Raw genomic sequence first — 27,473 nt, forward strand, 5'->3', positions numbered from 1 at the left:
CAGGAAGCCGGCGTTCCCTTGGCGTCGGTCAGTTGGGTTTAAAGGGAACTAGTTGCCAGGCTGCTCTAGGCCCACCCTGGAACAGGACTCCAGGTCACGGCAGCAGGCACGGCAACGTTACTGCAAGCATCGCTACCAGTAAGAGGTTGCAAATGCTTTTTACAGGCAAATCTGTGAGAAGCGCTGGTTTTTAACTGTGACTCTGACACCCCACAAACTGTCGTTGCTTCTTTCATCTTAAGGATTCCATGCTTTCTAAAGAAATGTAAAAGTAATATAAACACAACTTCTAGGAAACTGCCCGAATTGAAGCTTCAAGTAGACTTTAAGACTGGAGACTGCTAGAACACTGCAGTTAGTTATGCAACAAAGCTGACATCAAAACAGGCTGTTTGCCTGCTATCTGTGCTAGAAAACTCACACGCAAGTCTTAGGAAGAGCCATCTGTATTGTGCTTACTGTGCAGATGAAGGAAGCAAAGCGGTGACAAGATACCACCCGTGCCATCTCCTAGTAGATTCACCGCCCCGCTGAACACCTATTTCACAAACCAGAGAACAGTTCATAGGTCCCAGTTGTACAAACCAAAGAAATACAGAAAAGCCCATTTAAGGCATGCATTGATGGAAGCGGACGTGCCTAGGCACTCAGCTTTGTTAGCTCCAACATGCAGATTAGCTGAGCTGCTCAGACCAGAAGGTCCCTGTAATGCTTGTGTCCCACCTCCATCGGTGGCCAGGTGTCACCATGTGGCCATGTATGGGGGGAGCGCCTGAGCCCAGGGCAGGGTGGCTGCCTCCCACTGCCCCTCCAGCACTGCAGAGTTTAGGCAAGAGGAGCCCCGTGGGCCTGCCTTCGGGCAGCAGGCATCCATAGGCACGCAGAAGCTGGCCGCACCAGAGACGCTGAAGCGTTCGTGAACATATTTCACAGGTAATAAGAAAAAAAACAGGCGTAGTCTTTCACGTGGTCTAGCAAAGCCTCCCCAGCGCAACTTTTACAGTTCGCAGTGAGGCATACAACACTTTAATACCATCACGGTAGCGCTCCACAATCCTTAAGGATATGCTGGCATAAGGGCATGTTTGGTTCTTCAGCAAGCAGTTACACACCAAAGGATGTTTTGCTTCCAATGGGTAAAGGGACCTCTTCATAAATTATTTTGAGATAAGGGAACTTCATAGGTAAAAACCAGTATTCCAAGTTGTAGAAGAGGTAAAACTGACTATTCAAGATGACACGATCAATTATTTTTAGAAGATCCACAAAAAACTCTCTGACCGTCCGATGAGGTTTGAATGGGGAGTAGAAGTCTCTTATAGCTGCTGCCAATGTCTTGTTTCCTAGAGGTCCAAAAATAGATGTTTCATTTCCCAAATAAATAGGTTCTCCACTGAATAAAATTATGCTGGTATAGTTCGTTTGTATCTTCTTAAACACGGCTCCTAAATCAGCTAGCTTCTGGTACGTTCTCAGTATAAATTTAGAGCATTCGTAAGAGTCAAACCACACTACTGAATGTTTGTCAGGACTTGCTTGAACTGTCCAGGTCTCGTAGTAAATGCCAGTCTCGTTGTCGTATTTTACCCATTTTGCCATTTCATTAAACATGGTTCCTGTAAAAGATTAAAATAAGTGTTACAGAGACAGGGTGACAGATACATGATTCAAAATATCTTCCATCAGTCTCAAGGTTCGCCTCCCTTTCCTGCAAAAGCTTACCTACAACATTACCTAGCCATACAAAGATACAAGGCTTTGGCTGGAGGGAGAAGTGATACCCTACTGAATAAATTATATTTACATGTCAGTTATTTAAACTGTAATTCCTTTTTCAGCCCATTTCCTGCTACTACGCCAGAACAACCAAACATCAGAGAACTGTAACACTTCTCATTTCGTTTCATCCACGCAGACGAACAGGGCAGGGAGTACGCTCTACAAGAGATGCGGACAAAGCGCTCACCAGTGCAACAGGCGTTTCTGCACTTCTTCAAGTTTTAACTAAATTCAGTCGTTCAGGGCAGAAGTTTTCATGTCCCTCCATAAAAGAAGCCTGTGTAACCTTAGACTGAGACACCCTGATGTCTGACCAGCTCCTCAGCCAGCAAAGCTGAACTAAGCCAAATGATCTGAGTGGGATGTTAAGATCAGTAAACTTGAAGACCTTGTGAGGTTTGGGGTTTCTTTTGTTTTGTTTTGTTTTTTAGTTAGAATACATGTTGGGAGAGTTTTGGTGATTTCACAACTGGAGTGAGGAAGACCCCCTCTAACTCAGCTCATCTCTCCAGGAGCTCCTTACCTGTGATGCATCTGTCCTCCCAAAATAGAGCTGAAGAACATGGCTGATCTTACTTCTTCTGTTTTTTTCCCCATAGTCCAAGCACTGCATCTCCACCTACCCCCTCTCACCCTCTCTTTCCTCAGTCACAGCACAGGGTACAACCACCTATAACTCAGATCCATCTAGCACCTCACATTCACAGCACGGCCAAATTCTGCAGATTCTTCTTGTGCAATAAGTCAGAAAACACAGCTTGCAATAGTGACAGTGTTCCAAGCCATGATCTCTCTTTAGCTGCAAGTGTCACGGGTACAGTACCCATGCTTGGTAGCTGCTGAAAAATAGGCAAGACTGTTGCAAGCCGTGAGGCTGGCAGCAGTTACCTCGCAGTTCAGGGGTGGCAGACAGCAGACAGAGCCGCACCACTAACGCCACCCTGCACGCAACAACCAGCCTCTCACATTAGCTCTGTATTCACTGCAATGTTGCGTTCATCAAGACCAACAAGGAGCGCTACGTGCCACGCGTCTCCCTCCAGAACAAGCTGCAAAGGTCCGATTGCTGGGTCTGCTCTTCGTCAGAGAGTAAACACATCTCATGCTCACCCTAAGGTGAGGCATGTGTGCGAGCTACTACCTCAGAGTAACTACGGCTCTGCCCATTCTCCTACTAGGCTACCCTGCTATAACTGTTCTTCACTCCACACTTAGGAGCTTTGGGCCTTCACACTAAACATTAACAATCATTCCGTTCAGCAAAAGTGTTGGATACTTCCTTTTCTAATTGCCCATGACTTGGTTTAATAAAAGGGCAAGTCATTAAATCTGTATCAAGATCTGTACTTACTATATGCTGCAGATGGGCTTGAAGCTCCCTTTTATTTCTAATTCCTACCAGGTTAGTGTGCATTCTGCAAGGCATGTTATTGAAAAGGATTTGTCTCTCCTAACAAGACCAAGATGGACTTAATATGAAGTTCTGGCCTTAACATCTTAAATAACAAAAAATGTTACAGGTTAATGCATGGCTTTGTGGTAATCTGCTGGAAGATGCCTAGACAATTAACAACAAAAAACCAATATCAGACTTTGGATATTCCTGCCCTATTTCCACAAAAGAAACATACCCCTAAGTACCATTAGCGTGACTGATGGGCTTTAAAAGAAAATAAGATCACTTCAGCGTGGTCTCTGACACTGCTGACAAACAGCTCCACAGGATATCACGAGGGTGAGGGTCCAGCTCACCCGTAGATTAAAGAGAGGTTAAAAATCTCCCATGAGACACTATGCTTTTCGCCTGCTCTCTGAAGGAAGCAAGTTGAGCTCATGATGCTGTCCACCTGTGCTTGCAGCCATCCCCCCTCTTCCGTGGTAACTTTCAGCTTCCCAGTCAAATTCAGCAATTCAAAACTCTCAGAGATGCTACCTTCCTAGAAGTTTCACTGGAACAGGAAGCGAGAGAGACAAGAAGGACCATAACAATGCCTCCACAAGGCACCAGCATAACCCCACCTTTCTTAGGCATCAAATAATCCACACAGGCAGGGAGCATTATGAGTTCCACAACCATATGAAAGTACTTAACTTGGTATTCACACAAAAGTATTGAACCATATCAGGCATGAAAGACTTCGGTCGTGAGCTACAAACTCACAGGAAAGCAGCTCCACTTATTTCATTGCATAAAGAACAGCCTAGAATTTCTTAGCAGCACTGGACAGATTATCTAGAGACTGAGCCCAGCAAAGCTGCTAAAGGTGGAAGCGGGTAAACATTAAAGCCCCCATCAGACTGGCTGTAATCCAACCCTCCACTGCACCTTCTACACTATGCTAACTTTGGAGAGTAAGTGCTTTTGGTCACACAAAATGCAACTCTCCAAGTCCTCAGGGGACTTTGTTTGTAAGTCACTCACTGTATTGCTACAGTAATCAGCCAGCGTTATTTAAATGACCTTTTTATTTTAGAATTTCAACATTCAATATATGCCAGGAAGCTATTCTGGTGATCATCCACATATTTAGAGAAGTAAATCCTGGTTTTGTTCTATGACATATGACAGAGACCTATTACTGGGGACTTCTGCACAGTTGTTGTGACACATAAGGGGGAGATGGAAATAGAAATTAATATTTCTTGTATTTTTGAGACTATTTCTAAATATGCCTTATTTGTTCGCTCAGTAATGTACACATTTCCACCAGTTTTTCTATCTCAGCAGTCATCTGCCGCCTCACAATAGAAGGCCTTGTTTTGGTGAAGCCATGTGAAAAGAGCCCTTAATGGTTCTGTATAAGCTGTTTTGCTATTTTTACACTCCAGAGACTCAAGTGTTTTTGTACAACACCACCAAGTGACTCTCATTTAACACCTCTTCAGCGTGTGCTGTTCAAAAGGCAGCAGCCTCATACCGCTTTCTGTATTAAAGAAAGTGCAGCCACAGTACTTCAGTTTAAGATTAGCATCAGTGACTAACATTGTGAATAACCTACAAAACATAAATTAAAAGATACTTCTTTATATGAAGACAAGGCTGACTATATTTTATATTAGCACCACCCAAAGCATCTGAAGTCTACCTGATATTGTGGTCACAAGAACTAAAGTTCCATTTTCCTTCCAGTGTGCATCATCTATTCCTTCATAAAAGCAGGCAGCTCCCTGGTTACACCAGAATGGAGCATCCATGCCAGGCCGGAGATGTGGAAACGTGCAGTTCCCAAGCTGGAAGAGCTCATACCACTCCATTGTGTAGTTTTTGCCTGTTAGAGAGCTCTTGAAACCCACAGCATCATGCATAATTTTCTGGAAGAGAAAAAAAAAAAGTCCCAAAAGCCAAAATATTGACATAAAAGTGACTTCAGCTTGACCTGTACAGAAGATAAGATGCTTGGGAGCTCTTGTGTAACAGGGTGAGAAGAAGGAAAGGGGTTCCTACAACATCTTAGATTCAGTAGCGATGATGCATAACGTACTAGATCGTACCACACACACTTTTATCAGAGTCTTGCTGTCTCAGTGCTTGCCTATCCATCCAGGGTAAATTCTGTTATTTGGAGGCAGATACTCAGTGGGAGCTCATCAACACTCAAGCTTACTTTTGAATCCTTAACCCCACAGGGGTATCAAAGAAATAAAGAGCAGAACTGAGTTACCAAAACCAGATGTCAGTACTGAAAGCCACAAAAGGAATGAGATATTTATTTTAAAAGCTGTATAGTTAATACATAAATTCAACCTTTACAACTAAGATAACAATATTTGAAGCTATTTCCATTTTTGACTCTGCGTGCTTGGTTTCGATGTTGCTATTTCATGGTCACTAGTATTTCTTTATTCATTAGAGATCGTGCTTTGGAGCTTAATTGTGCTATTGCTATAGCTATAAATATCACTAAAGCTGAGATTCTTTCATATTTGCATGACTCCATGAATCGAGACTTTCATTCAATACTGATCATAACACCTAAGAATGAACCATAAAAGCAACCAATCACTCTGACCAGCTAGCTGTCCACTCCTGACAGATATCCATGTTCATGCAAATACATAAGCTCTTAACAACAGAAAAGTGAATACACTAAGCAAGCATTTCATCTGACATAAAGGGACAAAGAAACTTATTTTCTTGATGCAGTGCTAGCGCAGAAAATGTAATGGTGTGTAAAAAACACTCTCAATATGCAGCTTTTTGGGGGAACACATTCAAAGCTGCCAGCAGCACTGGTCATGCTCTTTTCTTCAACAGAGCTAAATTCTGTAACTTTTGTTTGATACTTACTGCTCTTTGGGTACCTTCCCTATAGATAGCCTAGCTTGTGTGCTCCAATACTCTTCCACACAAGCATATCCCAACCTTACAGCTCCCATTCTTGACACCAGCTGTTGAATTTGCTGAATTTGCCACAATAACTTTGTTAAACAAAAACATCACCTTACCAAATGTCCTAGGAGGTCCCCGTATTTGAATTCCCATACTGGAGCCTGTAATCGATACACTTCAATGACATCCTCCTCTTTCATAACTGGAATGGCAGAGCCAGTGGGACAGAAGGTGTAACGAGCTTGGCAGTAAGGATCAGTTTTTGGACGGTAATCAAAGCGCCTGTGTTGAGAAAGAGAAGCACGCAGAACGATAAGCACAGCTTCACGCCTCGAGTAACTGTCTCATGGCTTCCTAAGGGCCCGAGTGGGAAGCTCAAGTGTGCAGCCACCCCCAGAGACAGACTCTGTGATCCAGATGCTGCAACACTCAGAGTACAAGTTCGTAAGGCTGCCAAGGCGTACGACTGTAGAAACAGGACTTAAGACTTGCGAGCGCAAAGCATGTTGTACACCATGCTGACAGCTAAAGAGTGGACATGATGCAGATTACAAAGAGTGACTTATACTCCTATATTCCTGTTACTAAAACAGATTGGTGTACACAGCTTGCCCAGAGCACAGCCTGAGAGCCTGACACACTCAGTTGCCCAGGGCCACTGAATGGCACAAATACCCCAGCCATGAGATGACTCAAGGACACAGGACTTCCTGAGCTGTAGTAAGGTCAGTAGCCCTGCTAAGACTTCCTGATTTTGAGGTCTGTGAACTTCTTCTCCAAGCTTGCTCAGTACTTCAGCAAATCTGCCTTTTTTTTTTTTTTTTGGGGGGGTGGGGCGGGGGAGAAAGAAAAAAGAGCGAGCATGGCTGGAAAAAGAACACACAGTTGGAAAACAAAGATTTACGCCAGCCACACTTTTAAGTCCTGTTTTTAAATTGCACACCTTAAATTTTCAATTACTCCTCCCACTGCACCTTGCATGTGACAAGATGGTAACAAGCGCATTAAGAAGCATTAAAATACCACATTTCTGTGTGTCTCACACCCACAGGCTTATACTCCAATTTCGAGCACCCCAAGACCCAGCCTTGCACATACTGAACTTGCTGGAAAACCCGAACGACTCGTGACTGCAAGAGACTCGTGACTGCAAGATCGTCACCTTCAGGCATCACCTGATACAAATTGAACTGCTAGGAATTACTCAACAGGGTTTTAAAACTTTAGGTGTGCATTAGGTAGCAGTTAAACTATAATGCCTCCCTTTGCAAATAGCAAGCCCCCACAAAATATACATGCAAGTGTAGCCCTTCTGAAGAGGCTCATTTCCTCAGCAGAACCAAAGCCGTAGCTACTTGTTTCAGTAAAAGGCGATAAGATGCGCTCTTCTGCTTTCCTCAACAGCACCAGGCCTCCTTCTGGAGCTAAGACAGCTCCGGAGGAGCGAATGGAATTTTATCCCGTTTCATTTGTCATCAGCAGAAATATGAAGTAAAGTTAGATTAAAAAAATAAAATAAATGGTAGGCCGACTTCCTCATCACAACTTTTTGCTAAAATAGGAATTAAAGGAGCGTCTTTAAAGCAAACCACTCCCAGGGGCAGCAATCCTGCTTCTGATTGAGCCAGCACAGCTCTGAGCCAGGAACGGGACACCCTTTCCGTCAGGCTTGGGAGCTCAATACACCAAACACCGTATAAATTACAAATACCCACGTGATTAAAAGGGGAAGCTATTCATGGCCTTTTAGTCTAAAAATGAAATAAACAAAGGGAACGCTGAGGGCCCTTGGAGCAGGAGGAGGCTAGGCGGAGGTTAAGCGGAGTTAGGCGCCGTCAGCCGGGGCGGGCGGCAGTGGCGGCGGCCGCGGGTCCAGCCTCTCCCCGGCACCGGCCGCCGGGCCCCCCCCACACTCACCTGTACGGCACCGGCCACCGCCGCTGCGGGGAGCGGAGCGCCCCCGAGACACACGGCCCCCAAGCCGCCGCGCACAGCAGCAGCAGCGTGAGCGGCCGGCAGCGGCGGGCGGCGCCCATGGCGGCGCGGCCTGCGGGGCTGCGAGCCGGGCCCCGGCGCTGGGGCCGGGCGGGGAGAAGCGGCGGCGGGGCGGAGGGAGGCTGGGCGGGAAGGAGTCCGCCCTCACGCCCGCCCATGGCGGCCGGCGGGGTTCGTGGAGGGCCTGGGGGGCGGGAGGCGGGAAGGAGGGCAGGCGACACGGCGTTAGCTGCAGGGCCCTAGCCACCTGTAGGCGTTTTTTTTCCCTCTGGAAGGAAAATAACTACCTACTAAACGATCCCTTAAAAACGTCCCTTGGCTCAACTACGATTTCAGTTTTCTGGAGACCCAGACATCTATGCGTTCTTGTAATTTAGCTAAAGTCTTTTTTAAACAGCCTGGTATGTTGTTTCAAGCATCGCTCTGCAGCCTATTTGAAACACCCCTCGAGCACCCGTCCTTACAACCAGAACGCCACTGGGAGGGATGGCCCCTGGGTCTGGACCCAGCATGCTAAGGTGAGGCCTCGCTCACCACATGGCAGAAAGGCTTTCGCTGTGACTAACCACGGAGCCCTGAGCCCATCTGGCTGCTCAGAAGTTTCATCTGAAGCCTTTCAGGGCTTCAAGCTAAGCTGGTATACTCACCACCCATTTCAGAACACTCATTCTGGCAGTAACAACTTACACTACAGGGATTATGTAGCAGTTAATTCTGTCATTTTTACGTCAACAGCGAGAACTATCTTGAAGATGAACTCTGGCTAAGAGAAACAGTGAGGACAGGTTTGCCAGCAGCATCTCTGCAGTAGAACCAGTTTTTTCCAGCTCTGTAGAATTCAAAACCAGCTACGCTGGCGTCAGAGTCCAGGAGGCTGTTTGGTAGTTGGCATCAGCAGTGAAAGCACTGGTGTGTGCTATTCACTGGGTAAATAATAACCATGCTGTGGACTTTTGACTATCAGGAGTTAGAGAAATACCCTTGCTCATTGTATATGAGCCCCTAAATAACAATCAGTTCTCTAGTCAGCACTATGCTAGGCTATATTCCAACAAAAGTGGAGGTGGAAAGCCGTGCATCCTACATAAAAATGCAGGATAGGCAGCTGAATATCAGTTTCAGTAACGCTGGAGGTACTAAAGGTGTTCAGAAAACCGTAAGACGGCACAGCCATTAAAATCTTTAATTTCAGCAACATTTCTGTATCTCACTTCATTGCTGCCTGATTCTACACTGCTTACCTTTAAAATCCAGGCCATTCAGCACTACACATTAATTTCATGCATGTATACATAACCTATACATGCCTATATTTCCATATTTTGTTTTAATCTCATGCATGTTATTTGCATCTGCTTTAAAGTAAAGCTTTGTTTTTGTTCTTTATAAAATAAAGTATGCTATTACTCGTACGTGTTTCCTATCTTGAGTGTTGTAAAAGATGCCAGCTCTTTCATCTGCTTAAAAAGGAATGTGTTTGTGTGGAATATAGTCGTAATTCCTACTCTTAGAGATTTTTATGGGTAACTCTGGAAATGCCTTATGAAATAAGGGAAGCATATTTTATTGCTTCTATGAAACCGGGATGCAGGGAAGTGAAATGACATAATGAAGGTGCCATAACTGCTCGTTAGCCAAACTAGAAACACAGTATGAACTGGTTCTTAGTCTTGGCTCAGCATATGTTTGCAGTTTGGACTATTAACTCTCCATTCAGGCACTGCTGTGGTTGCTGAAGGTGTTGGGTCAAATGACTCAGATGGCAAAGCTTTTTTTTTTTTCATTCTAGTAGCATATTTTTGTCTCACTTTGTTGCATCCCATAGGAAACTTTTGCAGCACAGTATTGTTTTTTCTTCTCATACAACCTAAGTTATGTTGTGAACAATATTTTAACGTAGGCAATAAATGACTAATGAATTTGTGACTAAATATGCTTGAGCTAAAAAGCTCGTGTCAGCAATTTCTGAGTAAGCAGCTGTCTCGTTTATTATGCAGAAACATGTCAACATGCCCTTTATAAATCCACAGAGCTCATCTGCTCCTTGATCCACTAGCAGGCTTAGAGCAAAGATTGAAACTGGCTACAAAGATCAACTTCTGGAATTGACAGGATTCCTGATTTTTTCTTATTTCCCAGAGTGTTTTCTTTTGATTAGTGAAAACCAAACATTTTCCTGAAACAACAAAGACGACTCTTGGTGATTTCCCATTATAAAACAGTACCCTCTCCATCTCTGCCCTTGAAAGCAACAGGATGGAAGGAGCAGAGGAGAAAGGGGAAAAACAAACCCTGCTGCTGCAGCTAAAAGTTGTGGTTTTGAACAGCCAGCTTGGTTTTGAATACCTACATGAGTCACAGCAGAGAAGCTGTTGAATCTGAAGTAACAGCTCCCACCTCATGAAAATGGGCTTCTGCGGATGGTGCTTACACCCTTGGCTGCGCATCTGCCAGCCTATGTACTGGCAATATGCCATTCAGTGAGAAAGTTAGGGTTATATATATGGATCGCAGTAGACAAAACTACACAGCTGGCAGTTTTACTGCTCAAAGGGTCTTTTTAATACTCACACTGGCATATGTTAGCTATTGAGTCAGCTGGATGTGCACTGAGAAACACAAACATTACCTGAAGTCATATAGAAGCCAGTCTGAAAGACAGAAGTTCATCAATCTGAGGTCCACCTTCCCTGCCTTTGAGGGGTGTGAAAGAAATCTTGGGAAAGGAGGCAGATACAGGACTCCTCTGCTACACAGCCTGAGATGCAACCTGTACTGTGAGCTGGGGTGGGAGAAAGCCATGCCTTTTTCTGTGGGAAAGGAGAATGGCTGGGCTTTGTGACTGTGCAAGGTAGGAACCTAAGGTTCCCCTGAGGTACTCCTCAACACTGAGAATTTGAAGGAGGGCTGCGCTGAGGACAGACAGCGTTCAGTGAGCACTTGGGACTGCAGGGCAGCCCCTGCCTTGTCTGGCAGCTTAGGGGTCAGGAGACAGAAAAGATTTATTTCCAAGCTGGAATTCCAGAGGGGCTCTGCTAAAGCCTGAGAGATAGGATGAGGGCTGGGAAAAGGATGCAGATGAAGTTCATCAAGAGTTTTGAGCTGAGAGGGACTCTCTGGGATCTGCTGCAGGGTAGGGATAAGTGAATTGATGAGTCAACTGGATGCAGTCTGTGAAATTCCAAGAGCTCTCCAAGTCAAATTTAAGCTAATCTGAGAATCTGTTAGGCATCTAAGGCTCTTCAGAGCAGGATTTCCGCTAGTGAAAACATCTTTCTCAAATTCTGAGCAGTAGGAAAAGGGTTGGGGACAGGACAGAGATAAAATTCAATGAGTACTGATGTACCAAAGGGTGTCAAGGTCCAGGGCACACTGTCCCCTTCAGGTTGTATAGCTGGTTATTCAAGGTCTGCTAAGAACTGTTGTGAAGAAAGCTAGCAACTGCTTCTGCCTAGGCTCTCTCAAACAGCTCTGCTGAGACACCTCAGCGGAGGCTCCCCGCTCCTGTCCTGGAGAGCTGCTTTTAAGCTGAGGCTCCCGGCACCCAAACTCTGATGCTGCCACACAGCAGAGCAGCAAATCCTCTTCTCTGACTCAAATACATGTTTATCTGAAGTCAGGTAACTTCTGTCATCTATGCTAGCTCTACGGGGGTGTCAGAGAACAGCAGGACTGCTTTCCACAGGATGAGCCAGCTCCCTAGAGCACAATAAAAGGTTAAGGATGCCAAAAGGGGTACGTGGGTCTGACGAGTAAGAGTATCACTGAAACAAACACCATCGGGACCCAGCAATACTGCTGGCCTCTACCCAAATTCCACTCTTCTTGGCTTTCAAAGCATTACACCATTATAGTCCTCTATGTAAAACAAAAACCCCACCTCACACGTATACCGCTGGGCCTTTGCAAGGTCCTACTGGAAGCAGAGCAACTTCCAGGCAAGCTGCAGGATTGCAGGCGTGTGACAGCATTGCAAGGGGCACCGAGCGACACCGTCTCTGCGTTACTGCTCCACTGCAGGAAGCGAGCCAGAAGAGAAATGAGACCTAAAATATGGCCAAGCCCCTTTCCTTTACAGGGAAAGGGGCATCGAATTTTTTTATTTCCCCTCCAGATTTCCCCGACGTTTAAAACTCATCCCCACCTGCATTTTGTCGGCAGGAGGGAGAGCACCTAGCAAAAAACTGCCTGCAAGGAGCCAGGCAGGTGGACCGGCTGTGGGGAAGCTCGGATCCCGCCGGTGAGACCGCCGCCCTGCGGGCGGCTGCAAGATGGAGGCCGAGCCGGAACCCAGCGGCGCAGGCGCACCAGGAGGAAGAGGAAGGAGGGAGGGGTCTGTGAGGGCCGGGTTTGTTGGCTTAAGCAGCCTCTGCCCGGGCGTGAGGGCACCATGGGCAAGCGGGTGGCCTTGGTTCTTGCCGGCTGCGGCGTCTTCGACGGCAGCGAGATTCATGAGGCCTCGGCGGCGCTGGTGCACCTCAGCCGCGGCGGCGCGGAGGTAGGGGGGGGGAGGCGGCGCCCCGCATCCCGGCACCCCGTTCCCCGGCACCCCGGTGGGGCTTGTGTGGAGCTGCCTCTGAGGGGCTTCCCGGGTGGGCGGAGGTATGTCTCCCCCCATCTCTCTGCGCCCGTCAGCAGCGGAGGGACCCGGGGCGGGCCATCCTGTGGCTCTTGCTGTGTGTGGGGTCGGAGGCCCTCCCGCTTCACGGTGGTCTTTTGCTCGCCACAGCACACTACAAAACCTATTGACCCATGATATCTTTCCTTATCTTGCCCCCTCCCCAAAGACACGAACGTCCCCCTGAGAAGAGCAACAGCCCCGCGCAGGCGGCCGCCCCCGGGAGCGAGAGGCGGCGGGAGCCCCTGCGCGGCTCCTCTGCCCCCGCCAGTGAAAATGGAGCCTGGTTAAAATTCTTGATCTGCTTTCCGATCGCTTTTTGCAGAAGTCAGGCGCTCGCCCGCGCTGGGGTTCCCTGCTGGTTTTCTGCTAGCTGTTTCTGGGCTTTTTCGGTAACTCGAGTCGTCGGAGAAGCCCGGACCAGGATGCGGTGGCGTGTTTTGGTCGCGCCTGTGGCCTCAGGTGGCGGAAGGGTCACTTTCTGTCTGCCTTTAGCCACCCTCAGGGGCCTGGTGGTAAGCTAAACCACCATGTTTAGCTCAAAATTGTCTTCTCTAAAATTAACTGAAGCGGCGAGTGCTGAGAAGTGTGCAGAGCAAGCATCAAAACAGCCCCTTGTGGGACACCTTTTTCAGAACTTTATCCTTTTAATGCAGCTTTCCCCTTTTGCGCCTAACCGAAATATGTTCTTCCATGTTTTGTTTTTCCTTCCTGCCACCAGTCTTTTAGGAAGGCGAGTAACTCTAAAGTCTGCACTGGAAATGCCTGTAAATTTTGCATCTTTATTGTTTAAACTTTTTCGTAAAACACACTTAGCGCTCTCATCCCGTAACAGTTAAGAGCAGCCTTTCTGCAGACTCAGCTGTGTCCCAAATCAGGCTGCTGGTATAAACTGCAGTGCTCTCTTTGTCCTTGGGATTATCCGCAGAGGGAAGGCAGGCCCTGCCAAAATCGGTAAGCCTGATGTTGGCGTAAGAATGCACTCCTGTGAGAAAGCTGGAGGAATAGGATGGGGAGGATAGGACGGGTTTACACATCCTGATATGTCACTTGTCACTTTAGATATTTATTACAATATATCTATCCTGTGGAATCAACTTCTCTTGGATAAGAGACTTCAGGAACAGAACGCTGTTTTCATAAAATTATCTTTACTGTGACCAATATGTCTGATTTGTGTTTACATTCACAAAATTGCTTCATCTCTGTATTCCAGGTGAAGATGTTTGCCCCCAATATTGAGCAAAGGGATGTGGTCAATCACTTAAAAGGAAGTCCAACAGAAGAGAGGAGAAATGTGTTAGTTGAAAGTGCCAGGTTGGCAAGAGGAAGCATTCAGGATTTGGCTGAACTGAAAGCTAGCGAATTTGATGCGGTCATTTTCCCTGGTAAATGCTTTTAAAATAAAATAATTTGTGGTTTTTCATTTGCAAATAACTGCTTTGCCTCTGCTAATGTTCTAATTTAAATTAAATTTAATTAAATTTAAATTAAATTTAATTAAAAATTAAAAATTTAATTTTTAAATCGGTTTAGAGAATAAATTATACACTTGAATTTTACAGGTATGATTTTTTTACTTATTTTCTTTTGAGGATGAGAAAATGTTTTAGCAAGCTCTTATAGGCTGACAGATCATCTCAGTTTATTTATTAATTTATAGTTCATTAATTTAAAATGCCAGAGTGTTCTTTTGGTGTTAGGTCATACGTCACATCGTTCTTTCTTTTTAAAAATTATGAAAACTTTAGTACCTACCTGGGGACAAGAGCACTGACCAGAATAGAAAAGTAAGGCCAGAACTTTGTTACCTGGCAATGCCTTATTTTTAGGGCCTCTGAAATTGTTGGCAGAACAGTAGGTCACCAAGTAGATTATAATCCCTGTTAGATGTGAGTGCATTTTGTTTTAATTATGTATCTGCTTTGCTGCTGATCAAGATACACTGAATATGTTTATAGATAATTTTTTATTTATAGACCACAAAGTTGCCCTTCAGACGGAGGTAATTGTAATCACTTTAGAAATGAAGAAACCAAAGTATCACAAGGAAATGATGACTTTCTGAAGATCACCTTCCAGAATATTCATAGTACCGTTAAATATTGCCTTCACTATTGTGCCTACAGGCTAATTTTGAAGTTCCTACACTGTATTCTGTTGTGAGGCCAGCAGAGGGAGTGTGTATATAACGCATAGAAACATACTTGCAGCACTAAAATGAGCAGGTGACATCAGGGCTGATCAGGGAGTAGAGGCTAGCAAATATTTTCCACGTTAATTTCATGCTGTCATAACCCAAGCTCAGAGGGTTTGCTGTGATAACTATTAGAGCGACATAAACCCTATTAAGGTTGGAAATTAAAATCTTACCTCAGAGATTCCAGATAACACTTGAAAGTGAGCAAAGAGTGAAAGGAAAAATATTAAAAATGCAAAGCTTCTAGATGTTGTCCATTGAAATACTTGTGGAAATTTCTGTTTGTTTATTGTAGAAAAGTTGATGTTGTGTACATTCCATAAGGAATGGATGGTTACACGTACTAATAATTTTCCTACTTTGATTTTTCTGATGGTTATAAATCCAGCGAACGAAGGTGCTGTGAAATATAATCTGCTTGTACAATTAAACGAAGATTAAATGCAAGTAAAGGATTGTTATAACTAATTTATAGAAAGACAAGTTCAGTGTTATTTTTAATAGGAAATTGTTACCATTCACAAGTGGTATGTCTCAGAATGTCATATGTTATCAATTCCTTTTTATGTAACATCCATTTTGTTTTGACCTTGTTAACTTTTTTTTTTAAAAGCCCAAAAAAGAGGGGGAAAAGCTCTCCTGTAACTGTTGAAGTATTGAACTAAAACCTGAGAGTGAATTTACTGTAGAGGGTCAAACCGCCATTTGCATTATTCTTGTGAACTGCGCTCTCTACTTTTAACTATCATTGGCCTTTCTTCTGATCCCTCTCTTGCTTATCAAGGGGTGTGTATCAGATGGTGCAGCTTTTCCAGTCTCTAGCAAATGAATGTGAGGTTTCCTATTTCTCTACTTGTAACTCACTGAAGCAAGATTAAGCTTTCTGGCATGTGGTAATGTACGTGGTATAAAAAAGCTGCAGTTAAACTTTTAACATTTTAAACCCATCACATTTCATGTGCTGAAAGTTACTATACTGAAAGCTTATCAGTCCTATGTATGCCATGATTATATTGTAAAGAAGGAGAACTTTCTGGTATTGAATTTAATGGCTTTTAGCAGTGTCTTATATTTGAGCTTTTGGTTTGTTTGGTTTTTTTTTTAGGTGGTTTTGGTGTAGCAAAGAACCTCTGTTCCTGGGCTGTAGATGGCAAGAACTGTACTGTCAATGAGCATGTGAGATCCACGCTCCAAGCTTTCCACAGTGCTAAAAAGCCTATTGGTTTGTGCTGTATATCGCCAGTCCTGGCAGCTAAAGTCTTTCCTGGTTGTGAGGTCACGGTCGGCCAAGATAAAAATGTAGATGGGAGGTAAGAAGGAAACGGATGGAGATAACTTACATAGGAATTAGGACATGGATGACCTTCTAGGCAAAGGTCTGAAGTCACTGGTGCCAGTAACCTTTGAGTACCTTACTAGTGACATTTTCACTTATTTCAAATTTTCACTGGCACAGTAATAGCAGGTGCAGAACTCTCAGGGCGGGCGGACTGAATTTGTGAGGTTGGGCAATCTGTACGCTACAACATTGGAACAATTTATCCCTAAATTCAGAAATGCATTGACCCACAATATGTTCTGCGATATCAACACCCGCAGACGCGCTACAATTAATAGCACTAAAACTCTAGGTAACCTTATCCCTTGCCTAAGGTGTTACTCTGTGAGCCACCCAAGGTAACACTCTGGCTGGCTTTGTTGTGCTGCGTGGGTGCTAATGACTCACTGGCTGTAGCATCCGTCAGCCCTAAAAGTGACAGAACAAAGAGACTGTTACAGAAACCTACCTCTGCAAGTTCGCAGGTGACCAGGGATATCAAGTTATTTTTTTCACATTACATTCATGGTAATTGAGTGATAGATTTTTAGCTCTTATTAAGTGAGATACAGAATTTGCTTAACCAATGCCTTTGAAGGCCATGATCCGTGTTGCAAATGTGCAAATGAAGAAAAGGCATCTGGCCAGCTGGCATTCAAAAATGTGGTACCCTGTGGTAATTTGAGTGGTTGTTTAAATTGCATCTGTGGGTTTTTGTTTGTTCAGAGACTTTTAATTAAATTTTTCTGGTGGTAGTGGTTTGGGCCACTTTAGGGGAGACAGGTGAGAACAGGGCCTGGCAGAAGTCAGTGCTGCTTCAAGGAGCGTCAACTGCTCTGATAAAACTTCTGAATGGAATTTCATATCAGCAGCGGTAGTGAGGGATTGCCTCCGCCCCTTGATTCTGCCTTGTCTTCAGGGGGGGAAAAAACCTGCAGAATCCAAGTGGAAGACCTTATATGGAAGCATCGGAAAAGGTCTAACGTGTCTGCAAGTTCAGGTGGCATCTCTCAAACTTTTAAGGATCAGTTATGGCTGCACTTGTTATCATCTTTTAAATTTACTGAGATTGTTAAAAACAGAACCGTACCTTCTGACATACTGTGGCTTTGCATTTCAGACCTTGTTTTCAAAGATGTGGGAACACTTGTGTCCCTAGGAGGGGATGGGAGCACCTGGCAGTGGCAGTCTGACTCCCTTGTCCTCATCAGCTAAAGAATCACTTACATATTCTTGTAGTTCTCTCATTCAAGTTACGTTGGCAGAACTTTATGGTTGTATCGTCTCTACATTAATTACAATCTTTTTATTTACAGATTTCCTGATGCTGAAACGGCATCTGCTATAGCAGAGCTTGGATGTAAGCACATCTGCAAAAACGTAAATGAATCCCATGTGGATAAAGCCAATAAAATAGTTACTACCTGTGCTTTCATGTGCAAGGCTCCTCTGCATGAAATCTTTGATGGAATTGGAACAATGGTACAAGAAGTCCTGAAACTTGCCTGACTAGAAGCATACAGACTCTGCAAGGAAATCAATTCAGCTAAGCATAAGCACTTAGTGTCCTTTGATTGTATTAATAAAATAATGCAACTACTGAACTTCAGAGTTGTTTGGTTTTTGGGGTTTTGTTTTTTAAACCTGTAATACGTTGAATGGTTATTGCTAAGTTTATCCTATTTATTTCTCCTTTGAGAAAGCACATGTTGAAGGTGGCGGTGGCGGTGGGTGTCCCCTTTTTTTCCTTATAAATCTGAATGTATTCAGTCTTGATCAGATAATGTAGAAACCCTTCTTGTCCAATGGGGTTTTACTGCATCACTAACGGTTGTGAATAATTCACATTTGGTGTTACCCAGCTATAAGTACAGGTGAAATAGTTGTAAATGAGTCTGTATACCTTCAGAATAGTTGAGTATTTCAATTCTACTTTCTAATTGGAAGGGAAAGAGAAAAGAATGTGGTTATTTGGGTTTTTTTTTTTCTTCCCTTGCAAGTCTTTAAGCAAGTATAACTAATGGACTTCTTAAAATTTGCAGAGCCCCCTAGATAAACTGACTTTGTGAACTAAGAGTCAGAGGCTTAAGTAAAAATGAATACGTTGTACGTAGAAAAAACACAAGTTTTGCTCTAATAAATGAAATAATTCGAGGTTTAGTTAGTAAAATGAATTAGCTTTATTTTGTGTTTTTTGTTGTTTTTTTTTTTTCTTTTGGCATACATAGTTTAGGTACATTTTTTATCTGTTAGAATATATGCTTTGGTCTTAAAAATGTGAACGAAGGGCATCAGCCTCTTGTAGAAGCACAACCTGGCAAGGCTTTGTACTCCTGAAGGAATTAAAAATTCCTAGAATTTGTTATCAAGATAAGTTGATTGTCACTGTGGACACTCAGTTGTCTCAGCATAAGAAGTGTTCTGATGCTCACAGGTCTCCCCCAGTCATAACGAGCATACTGTAGTCTGTGCTTTGCAGTGCCTGAAGTAATCTAAACATGTCATCGTTAATTAGCACTAATCATGTCTTGATGAGTGAGCGCCTTGTAGCTGGAGCGGGAATACAGCAGGAACAAACCTGTACCACAGAGCAGCCACAAGATGGAACTAGGAAATAACGCTTTTATCATGAGGAGTGTTGAGTTGTCCCTCTTGCTCAGTAGCTGGAGTGATCAGGAAGGGCACTAACCTTTACTTCGTCAACGGAAGACCAACCGTTAAGCCAAGCCGGATGTGCTGCAGAGTATCAAGTGCTCTGCTCTACGTGCGCCGTGTTTATTTTAGCATGAGCGTCAAAGCATGGACGTAACAGGTGGCCTCTTCAAGGAGGCTTTAGAGCTAAAACTACAGAAATAAATATACAAAGGCTTTTTATTCCCTGTTCTTCTCACAGTGATGAGCATTTCCATACTCCTCCAGACTCTGGATTTCTGTTGTGGAGTTATTTAGCAGAAGCAGAACATACAGACACTTCTGGCAGAAAGGGAGGGAAATTTTTGTGTCGCACACAAGCAGTGCTTTGCCTCTAGAGGTATAAAGATAATTGAAGCTGACAGAGCCAGCAGAGCATCTTCTGTTCAGCCTGACTGAGCTGCGCAGGTAATTGCTAAATTATTTACTTAGTCAAAACCCACAATGTTGGACCAAGCGTGGCTCTTCTGTTACAGGAGTCCTAGTTAAAAGTGCTTGAGTCACTAAATAGGAGTTTGTCCTGAATTTTGTTTGCTTTGTGAGCAGCACCTAGCTCTCGGCTGGAACATTCAAAGGAAGCGCAGCTTCTCCGAAAGCACTCTAGCTGACTGTCCTGATAAAAAGGTACTTAATACAGAACAGTCCTCTACTTTTTCTAGATTGTACACAGTCTCTATAATGCCTTCTGTGGCTTCTGCAGGCAGGATGCCGGAGGCATTGGATTGAAACTTTTTCTCCAAGTCCTCCTTTCTCAGAGGTTTCCTCCAGTGTCCGTAGAACGTATTGCAGCGGGCGCTGATGGTGTTGCCATCCCGAAGCGTGACGCTCACTTCGCAGTAAAGACTCTCAAAGCTGGGTGTGTTATCAGGAGGGTGCTCCAGCTGTGTTTTGCAGAGGAGCTCCCGCAAGGCTGGCCGGTCAATGCTCTCGCTGGCAAAGGACTGGACTGACAAGCTCCCATCCAGCAAAGCAGAGCATGCAACAAACTGGAAGGAGTGTCGAGCTTCGTGCTCTGAGGTGGGGCTGGGTCTGTTAACATATTTGACCTCTGGGACTTTGAGAATTACTTTCTCAATTTTATCAAGGGGGAGCAAGTTGTCACTGCTCTCCACAAGCTTCCTCCTAACAGAAGATGCTGCATCAGCCACCCAGTGCGTTCCAAGGTGAGCAGGAAAGCGTTTGATGGCCACATCTTGCTGGTCCAACAGCCAGGGGTAGGACTGCAAGGTTGGCAGAGTCTGTGGGTTGTAATCTGTATAAAAAGCACCTATCCCCGACTCCATATCCAAGATCTGTTTGTTTCCTTGAAGACCAAGTGATGCTAAGCAAGCTGCTTCCAGTCCATGCTTGGCAGCATTGCCAACATGGAGAGGCTTCGTCTGGGTGGCTGCATTAGCCAGTGGGGCACCTGCGTAGGAGGCAGCAATTGCCAAGGCGTTTTTACATTCCAGCTGGTCAAGAGCTAGCAGTTTAGCACAAGCTGCTGCACTCCCCATTGTACCAACCACAGTTGGTGGGTGAAACCTGAGAAGACAAAATCTCTTCATTACCATATTTCAATAAGTCACCTGAATTCACTGTATACACATCTCCAATTTCCTTCCACTGCTGTGGAAGATGGATTGGACCACGAAGAAACATACATTCAGAGCATATGAGCGGTCCTATCAGAAAAAGTTGATGCTTTTCCTCAGGAACAAGTTAAACTGGATTAGTACCACTTACAATAGGTCCGCCCCAGAAAACAATTGAATCATTAGAACTGCTCCTAGTTCAAGGCATCTTGAACAGAAAAATGGCAAAAGCATCACAGTTTATAGTCATCTATAATTTATCTGTAAATAATTTACAGTAATCTATTAAGTATTTATATTGCGGGAGGCAAGTTTTGTTATCCTGAACTAGTTTTGCAAAATTGGTAGAAGGAACACACAGAAAAATAGCAAGAAGACATGTAGTCCATCCTGCACTGCAAGGCTTCCCCCTAAGCACGCCCCATCTTCTTGGGCTCTGCTCTGAACCCAGCACCAGTGACTTTTTTCTGCTGAGTGCAAGCCACTGTTTGCAAATGGGGTGTGATCGTACGTATTTGTGAAAGCCTGAGACCTGCTGTTTTAATAAATACAGTGATCATCACCTCCTTCCTGTAAACTGATCAATGCTCTCAAAAAGACATCTATTAGCTAAGCTGTAAGGAGTCATAAGGGTATCTATGTTTAAGATGAACCTTTCCTAACTTTCCAGCCAAACAACATAGCAAGTATGATTAACTGTGCCATTTGTGTTTTAACTGGCATTTAATTAAGTATATTAACACCAAGTGAAAAAGAAGTTCCACTCAGCTTTCTACTTGAAGCATTTCTACATACCTCTTCGGGATATTCCTGGCTTCACTGGAGAAGCGCAGTAGCCTGCCTTGCACTTCGATTCCCACATTGAAAGCTAAGAGCAGATCGAGACCTGAGATTTTTTTCTTCTGAGGAAAGGCCTCCGAGAGTGCCATCACAGCAGGGAGCACAGCCCCGGATGGGTGTGTGGCTGGGTGCCACGTGTCATCAAAATCCATTGAGTGCACCTAATGGGAAGAGAAGCCTTGGCTTGTCATCAGAAATAAACTCTGACTTGGCAAGATTGGCTCAGTGATATTGAACTACTGTAACTGGTATAAGAAGGGATGGAAAGAACTAGATTTTCCTTAGAATGCAAAACTTTAAAAGGAGACCTTTACTCCCCACACAGCTCAGTGAGAAGCGGCAATCCAATACAAATCGTGCCTCAAAGGAGTGTAATTCTAATTCAAGTTGCACCAGTCTAGAAACAGTGTGACAATGAATCTTCTTTCCTACAATAGGCTTTTGCTGCTTTAATTAGGCAGGAACAGCAATTCCAGATCCACCATGCGAATGGTGAATTTTCACTTCCCCCAAAACAGCATATAAACATAATGAAATTACTTCCCGTGTGCCGCAACTGATGCTGCCATTAGGGCTCACACCATTAAAGCTGTCACAGTTGAATCCATACTGCTAACTGGAAGTAGTATCAGAACAACTTCTCTAATGCAACCATCCACAGGGAACAGGCACAAGCCTGCAAATGTACACAAGTCTTTAGCCTGATTTTTAAGCACGTGGAAACAAGACCTGTCACACGAGGAACCAGACTCCCTGGGGCTGCTGGGAGTAGGAGAAGGCTACAGTCTTAAAACTGGGACGAGCTGCTTAGCCCTTGAGAGTATTCAGAGAGGCGCCTCCCCTTTCCCATGCCCAGAACCCAGCTGCTCAGGAAGGAAGATTTTGGGCATTCCCAGCCTGGCATATCGCTGCTGTTCTGGTAGCAGACTGCTCCCAGCAGTGCACTCAGTGTTTGCACTGAGTGGTTGTTGGAACAGCCCCCCCACCCTGAAGTTTTGAGAACCTCCAAGGAATTGAGAGCATGTGACCAGCATTTTTAATAACATAATGATGCTTCAAAAGCTGAACTCTCATGCCTATTCACTTGTGGCTTACTTGAGAGCAAACTGGGAAGGTGGTCAGGCTCCCCAGTGCTCAGGTCTTGACCCGTAATACTGGGAATACACACTTCTGAGGACTGTGTTCCTGAACAGACAGAAGAAAACCCAATCCCTGCCTTGAAGAACTTTGATGCCAGCTGGGAAGACGCCCTGCAGTGCGGGATAAGGAGAGTTGTGCCCAATACCCAATAAGTTGCATTCCTGGTGTCTTCAATAAGCGCTTAGATTGACCTGTGACCGAGTTGTAAACTGAAATTACCATGTACATGCTAATGGCCAGGTTTGAATATCACACAGGCTACTAGGAGCTGAGAGGCACTAGATCTCATTTCCAAGGTAATTTTCTTTATGTCGGAAATGAGGCGTCAAATTGGGCCTCTGATTTTGTTGTCACACTAATTCAGATAGGCTTAATGCTACCATTTCCTTGGTTGGTCACCTTCCCTAGTTCTGCATAATTGCCAAATTTGTCTACTCCACCTGTGGCACATCTTTCAATTTCAAATGGTTTCAGCTTAAATCTGAATTTAAACAAAAGCCTGAGGAGTCAGTTATTGGCTTACTGACAAAGTATGTGTCCAAAACATATAACTGCCTTTTGAAAACTGCATGACTGAAGATAAATTGCTTTCTGATATGTCTGTATGTACATGTGCATCTGTCTGTATTTGTGGTTTTATGTAACTATACTTTGCCAGTTGGGGTGATATTTGGATCCTGATGAAATCAGTGAGAGCTCGAGTATGTCTCTGTAATGCGGCTGTAGCAAGGTTGTAACAAGGTATAGGGTTCTGACCTTTGAAAACAGCCCCAAGACCCACATTAAAGGTAAGGGTTGCTGTTGAGTTGGATCAGACATATATTATACCTTGAGCCTGGTCTCATTGGAAGAAAGTTGAAGCACATTAGGAGAACAGTCTAGGAAAGTTTTGTAGCAGGCTTCAGGCAGAATAAAGTAAACTAAGATTTTAGGAGCATTCTGTTCTTTCTAGAGTGCGAATGGTGTCAATTAGTGTGATTTAAGAGTAAATAAAAGAGCATCTCTTACAGCCACTCCATTCACAAAAGCTGCATACAGAGGAGGCAGTCGGAAATCCAGGTGGCCCCAGATGGTACTAGATATATCTGAGCTGTAGATCTGAAACAAATTGACAGCAATTAATTCCAAGTCCTGAACACAAGGATAAATGTTCACCCTATCTCTGATGTAACCGAGATCAGACCATACCCTCTTGGGACCCAACTGTTCCCTTTCATACGACAAATACCGCTCTGACAGAAAGTATGAAAAGAAACTCGGTTTCCTGTTGGCTGATGTCAAGGGGTCTTTCTATCCAAACAGACCTCAGGGGACAGACCAACACCATCCACCTGGCCATTCAGTACCTTCACACAACCTCTGGCCATTGCCGTCCCTTCTCACCGCCCATTGGCAGTTCCCTCAGGACTGTCATCATCTTGTTGGGGAAGATCCCCTGTTAAAGGTTCTCATTTTCTACCTTTTAGTAGGCCCTGGGTAAATGATATATGGCCTCCTGATACTGGTATTCCCATGCTGTAAAGGGCTCTGCTCTTTTTCTTTTGCTGTGCAGATCTTTTAGCCAATGAAGAGATCTTTATGGAATTAAGTAAAAGGGCATAAATGATCATAGTTTGGGAAGGGGGGATCTTTGTGCAAAGAGGCTTATGGGCATACGGAGCTCTGAAGCCTGAGTTGAACTAGACAGGTCTGACCGATTAAATGGTGGGCTAAACTCCTCGTTGATGCGCTCCTGTGTGGGGAAGGCACCTTCTCAAGGTCAAGTACTCCTCTAGTTTGAGAAAGTGACTGGAGGAGAAACATGATCACTATCCCTCAGACAACAATTGTGTTTCATGGTTTCAAAGTAGCCCACTACTAACTCTCCGTCCCTTTAACAGTCCCTTATTTTTGAAAGTCTGGTGATAAGTGATGTTTGCTTTGCTGATGTTTTATTAAAATCTCATAGGTGAAAGAAAGGAAGCGTTTCTTAATTAACTGTGTTTGCAGTGGGGGGTCTTAGCATACAGTCTGTTACATGGACTTTTGCCCATTCAGAGGTAAGGGTAACTCGAGCAATGCAGTTTCCTTGTCTCCAGTGGGAAGAACACCGTGTTTCTCTTTCCATCCCCAAAAGAATTTCACCATGACAAAGTCTTCCCTTATAGCCCAAATTTTCCCTTGCTTTTCTTAAAGCTAAACCTTACGGTGTGCTATGAATGCCAGACACCTTACCTTGCTGTACTGTATCACTTTGTGGCAGACCTCAGTGCTGGTACCCAGGAGGCCCACTCCAAGAGTATCCAGAATCATTCGCTTGCTTCTCTGAATGACTTGGTCTGTCAAGTGGTTTGCATTCAAACCATGAATGACATTGGCAAAATTTCCTGTAATTGTCTGGGAGGGGGAAAAATAAAAAGAGAAGTAGATATTTCCTTCATTTAAAGAATTTTTTTTTTCTTCTTTTTTTTGCTTTTAGTTTTAGACTACTGCTTAGCATGCTGGCCATTTCTGTTGCCCTGCCCCTGCATGCATGCATCAACAAAACTAAGGTTTAAATTTTTCTTATTTTTATTCCCAGAAATGCCACAGTGTTATTTATATTTTATTTATACTTTCATCATTGTCCTTGTCTGTTTTGTATTTCTGGTGCTTCCTCCCTGACTTGAGTCCTTGAAAATAAGCACTGCAAGTGATGTAACTTTGCAAGATATCTCTACCTATATCTCTGTCATCTCTATCTATCTATATCTATATCTGTACCTATACCTATATCTATACACAGACACATATATAAAACAAATAGAAGCAAAAACCATCTGGCTTTCCATAGCACCTTTTTATTGCTATTGAAATCAGTGGGAAAGTGGCATTTCAATCCAATGCAGCCACTACCACACAAGAAGGCAAGATTTAGTCTCCCTGAGTAGCAGAATTACCGTCCCAAGCCTTGCTGAGCTTGGAGCTCAGTGTGAGACAGGACTTGGCAGCCCTACCGTGCATCCGCCACTCCTGGCTCCCAGCTCCCATTGAATTCAGGCCCAGCTGGACTCCCAGCTTTTCTCCAAGACAAGATCTCACCTCTTTGAAAAGCAGTGGCTCCTGCTTCCTGGCTCCTGCTGATCTGGGAATTATATGTCTAATTTTTTTTTTCCTTTCCCATTGAGCATTGACCCATTATACAAACTCAGCCTGCTGCTTCTTGGCTGGAGCTGTTAGCTGCTGTTAATATGTCTATAAGAAACTAATCTAGAACTTCCTTTCTCCAACCTTAGAAACTTCTCCCTGTAGAGGCATATATTATTTACAACCAATCTATACACACACTTTTTTTTATATATATTGGCATTACTGAATATAGCTCTTCTCTCTCTTTGGAAATTGTCCCCTTCCATTTCCCCTCCGCTTTCCTCTTCCTCTACTCCCCTCCATGTATCCGCACAGAGTGATGATATTTCCTCTTGCCCTTCATTTTGCTAAGTTAAACAAACCAAACTGTGCTGCCCTCTCCTTTATAATACAGGCTCACCCCTACTATGCTAGTAGCTTTTTGTTGTGTTGTTCCAACTGGATTTCCCTTTTCTGGCAACAGTGACCAGAACTGTACCCATTATTTCAGGTAAATTCTCACTCAGATTTGTACTAAAGCATTAAGACTATCTTGAGGTACACAAGTAATTTAAAGAGGTGAAACATATCCCATGGTGTGATGCACACCTACCAAAACATATAGAGTGAGGGTACAAAAGCTTAAGCAGAAAAGTGCGTCTTACAGTGCAAAAAAGCAAGACAGTACCTTTGCCCACATCTTGGAGGGCTGGTGCGTTGTCCCAGAGAGATGCAGCAAATGAGTGCAGCCAGCGAGCAGGGCAAATCACTCTCCCACTATTTATAGACATATGTCTGGGGTGGAGGAAGAAATATGAGGTCTTTTTGCTCGCTCATCTTCTCCTGCCCATTTCCTCCTCTGCCTGGTAATGTTCCTTTTTCTTCACTTACAAATTTCCTCTGACTAACTGTATTATAAACTGCTGGTACATGTGTGATAGGACTTTGTCTGCCACATATATGTCATGTGTAAACTGATATACGTGATATTTTAATACCAGATAGAAACAGATACATTTATTCGAGTGTCTAACATTTGGTAGCATGAAGAGATGAGGCCATCAGATGTGTCAGGCTGACCTTGGGGAACCACAGTAGGCCGTGGATAGGACAGCAATCAGCCCGGTACTAGACTAGAGGATGGAAAATGCTGTTTTAACTTAAACAACCTGTTGTTGGTCTGTTTTGTTTTCTTCTTCTTTCACTCTATTGGTCTCTATAATCGTAGAATCATAGAATCATTAAGGTTGGAAAAGACCCTTAAGATCATCGAGTCCAACCACTAACCTATCACTGCCAAGTCCACCACTAAACCATATCCTCAAGCACCACGTCTACCCTTTTTTTAAATACCTCCAGGGATGGAGTACATACAATTCAGACATGGGAAATGTGTGCCATAAGAATTTCAGACCATAAGTTAGATTAAGGTAGCTTTTGGCATTTAATAGTGTTCTAACAGCATGAATTGCCATGTGATGCCATCATTACCTCTAGCAGGTTTACTGCATCTCAGGCAAGGATGTCTTCTTCTAGGAAAGAGGTACTTCTCTCACCACCAGTGTAGGGATTTCACTTCTGTGGGAATCCCAGACTGCTACAAGATAGCGAGTGAGAAATCCCTGCACATCCCATCAGGAAGGGAGGAGACCCCAGAGGAGTATGGGCAGTGGCCACTGCATAATTCTAAAGTGAAAAAGTAATCTATGTCTGAAGTTTCAGAACCTCCTAGATTGGGGAGTACAGGAGCAAGCCTTTTCAGAACTGCAGTCTTGCACTCCCATGCTTAAGCGCTGCCTAAAAGTTTAGTAACCTCAGCCCTTATTCAGCCTAGCCTCAAATAATTTTGTAAAGCCTTTTGTAACTCCTGAGTGCCTCCAGGCAGAGACCAGCATGGGTCT

At 44.1% G+C, this 27,473-nt stretch overlaps 3 protein-coding genes across 3 annotated transcripts; 1 reads left to right on the plus strand and 2 right to left on the minus strand.

Moving 5' to 3' along the window:
* Positions 1-428: 428 nt before the first annotated feature.
* On the minus strand, positions 429-8,269 carry CLN5 (CLN5 intracellular trafficking protein). Its single transcript, XM_064440717.1, has 4 exons — positions 8,027-8,269; positions 6,226-6,391; positions 4,866-5,091; positions 429-1,616 (listed from the first exon to the last, which is right to left on the minus strand). Exons 1-4 carry the CDS (start codon positions 8,260-8,262, stop codon positions 1,105-1,107), a joined length of 1,140 nt encoding a protein of 379 aa, XP_064296787.1. The 5' UTR covers positions 8,263-8,269; the 3' UTR covers positions 429-1,104.
* Positions 8,270-12,426: 4,157 nt separating this feature from the next.
* Positions 12,427-17,849, plus strand: LOC104040143 (glutamine amidotransferase-like class 1 domain-containing protein 3, mitochondrial). The gene is made up of 4 exons (XM_064440718.1): positions 12,427-12,602; positions 13,939-14,110; positions 16,028-16,232; positions 17,557-17,849. The coding sequence occupies exons 1-4, from the start codon at positions 12,495-12,497 to the stop codon at positions 17,747-17,749; spliced, it is 678 nt and encodes a 225-aa protein (XP_064296788.1). The 5' UTR covers positions 12,427-12,494; the 3' UTR covers positions 17,750-17,849.
* A 298-nt stretch (positions 17,850-18,147) lies between these two features.
* Positions 18,148-26,338, minus strand: ACOD1 (aconitate decarboxylase 1). The gene is made up of 5 exons (XM_009508353.2): positions 26,261-26,338; positions 24,700-24,861; positions 23,494-23,583; positions 21,301-21,506; positions 18,148-20,455 (listed from the first exon to the last, which is right to left on the minus strand). Exons 1-5 carry the CDS (start codon positions 26,270-26,272, stop codon positions 19,501-19,503), a joined length of 1,425 nt encoding a protein of 474 aa, XP_009506648.1. The 5' UTR covers positions 26,273-26,338; the 3' UTR covers positions 18,148-19,500.
* Positions 26,339-27,473: the final 1,135 nt, after the last annotated feature.

This window comes from Phalacrocorax carbo, chromosome 1, assembly GCF_963921805.1.
Source record: "Phalacrocorax carbo chromosome 1, bPhaCar2.1, whole genome shotgun sequence".
NCBI classification, from domain to species: domain Eukaryota; kingdom Metazoa; phylum Chordata; class Aves; order Suliformes; family Phalacrocoracidae; genus Phalacrocorax; species Phalacrocorax carbo.

Excerpts from the sequence above, each read along its gene's own strand:
- CLN5 (XM_064440717.1), bottom strand. The coding sequence starts at position 8,262 with ATGGGCGGGCGTGAGGGCGGACTCCTTCCCGCCCAGCCTCCCTCCGCC. Across the intron at positions 6,392-8,026 it reads CGGTGGCCGGTGCCGTACAG|GCGCTTTGATTACCGTCCAA; the intron begins GTGAGTGTGGGG and ends TTCTCAACACAG. Across the intron at positions 5,092-6,225 it reads GGGACCTCCTAGGACATTTG|AAAATTATGCATGATGCTGT; the intron begins GTAAGGTGATGT and ends TTTCTCTTCCAG.
- ACOD1 (XM_009508353.2), bottom strand. Across the intron at positions 21,507-23,493 it reads CTTTTGTGAATGGAGTGGCT|GTGCACTCAATGGATTTTGA; the intron begins GTAAGAGATGCT and ends TCTTCCCATTAG. Across the intron at positions 20,456-21,300 it reads GCCAGGAATATCCCGAAGAG|GTTTCACCCACCAACTGTGG; the intron begins GTATGTAGAAAT and ends TTGTCTTCTCAG.
- LOC104040143 (XM_064440718.1), top strand. The coding sequence starts at position 12,495 with ATGGGCAAGCGGGTGGCCTTGGTTCTTGCCGGCTGCGGCGTCTTCGAC. Across the intron at positions 14,111-16,027 it reads TGATGCGGTCATTTTCCCTG|GTGGTTTTGGTGTAGCAAAG; the intron begins GTAAATGCTTTT and ends TTTTTTTTTTAG. Across the intron at positions 16,233-17,556 it reads GATAAAAATGTAGATGGGAG|ATTTCCTGATGCTGAAACGG; the intron begins GTAAGAAGGAAA and ends TTTTATTTACAG.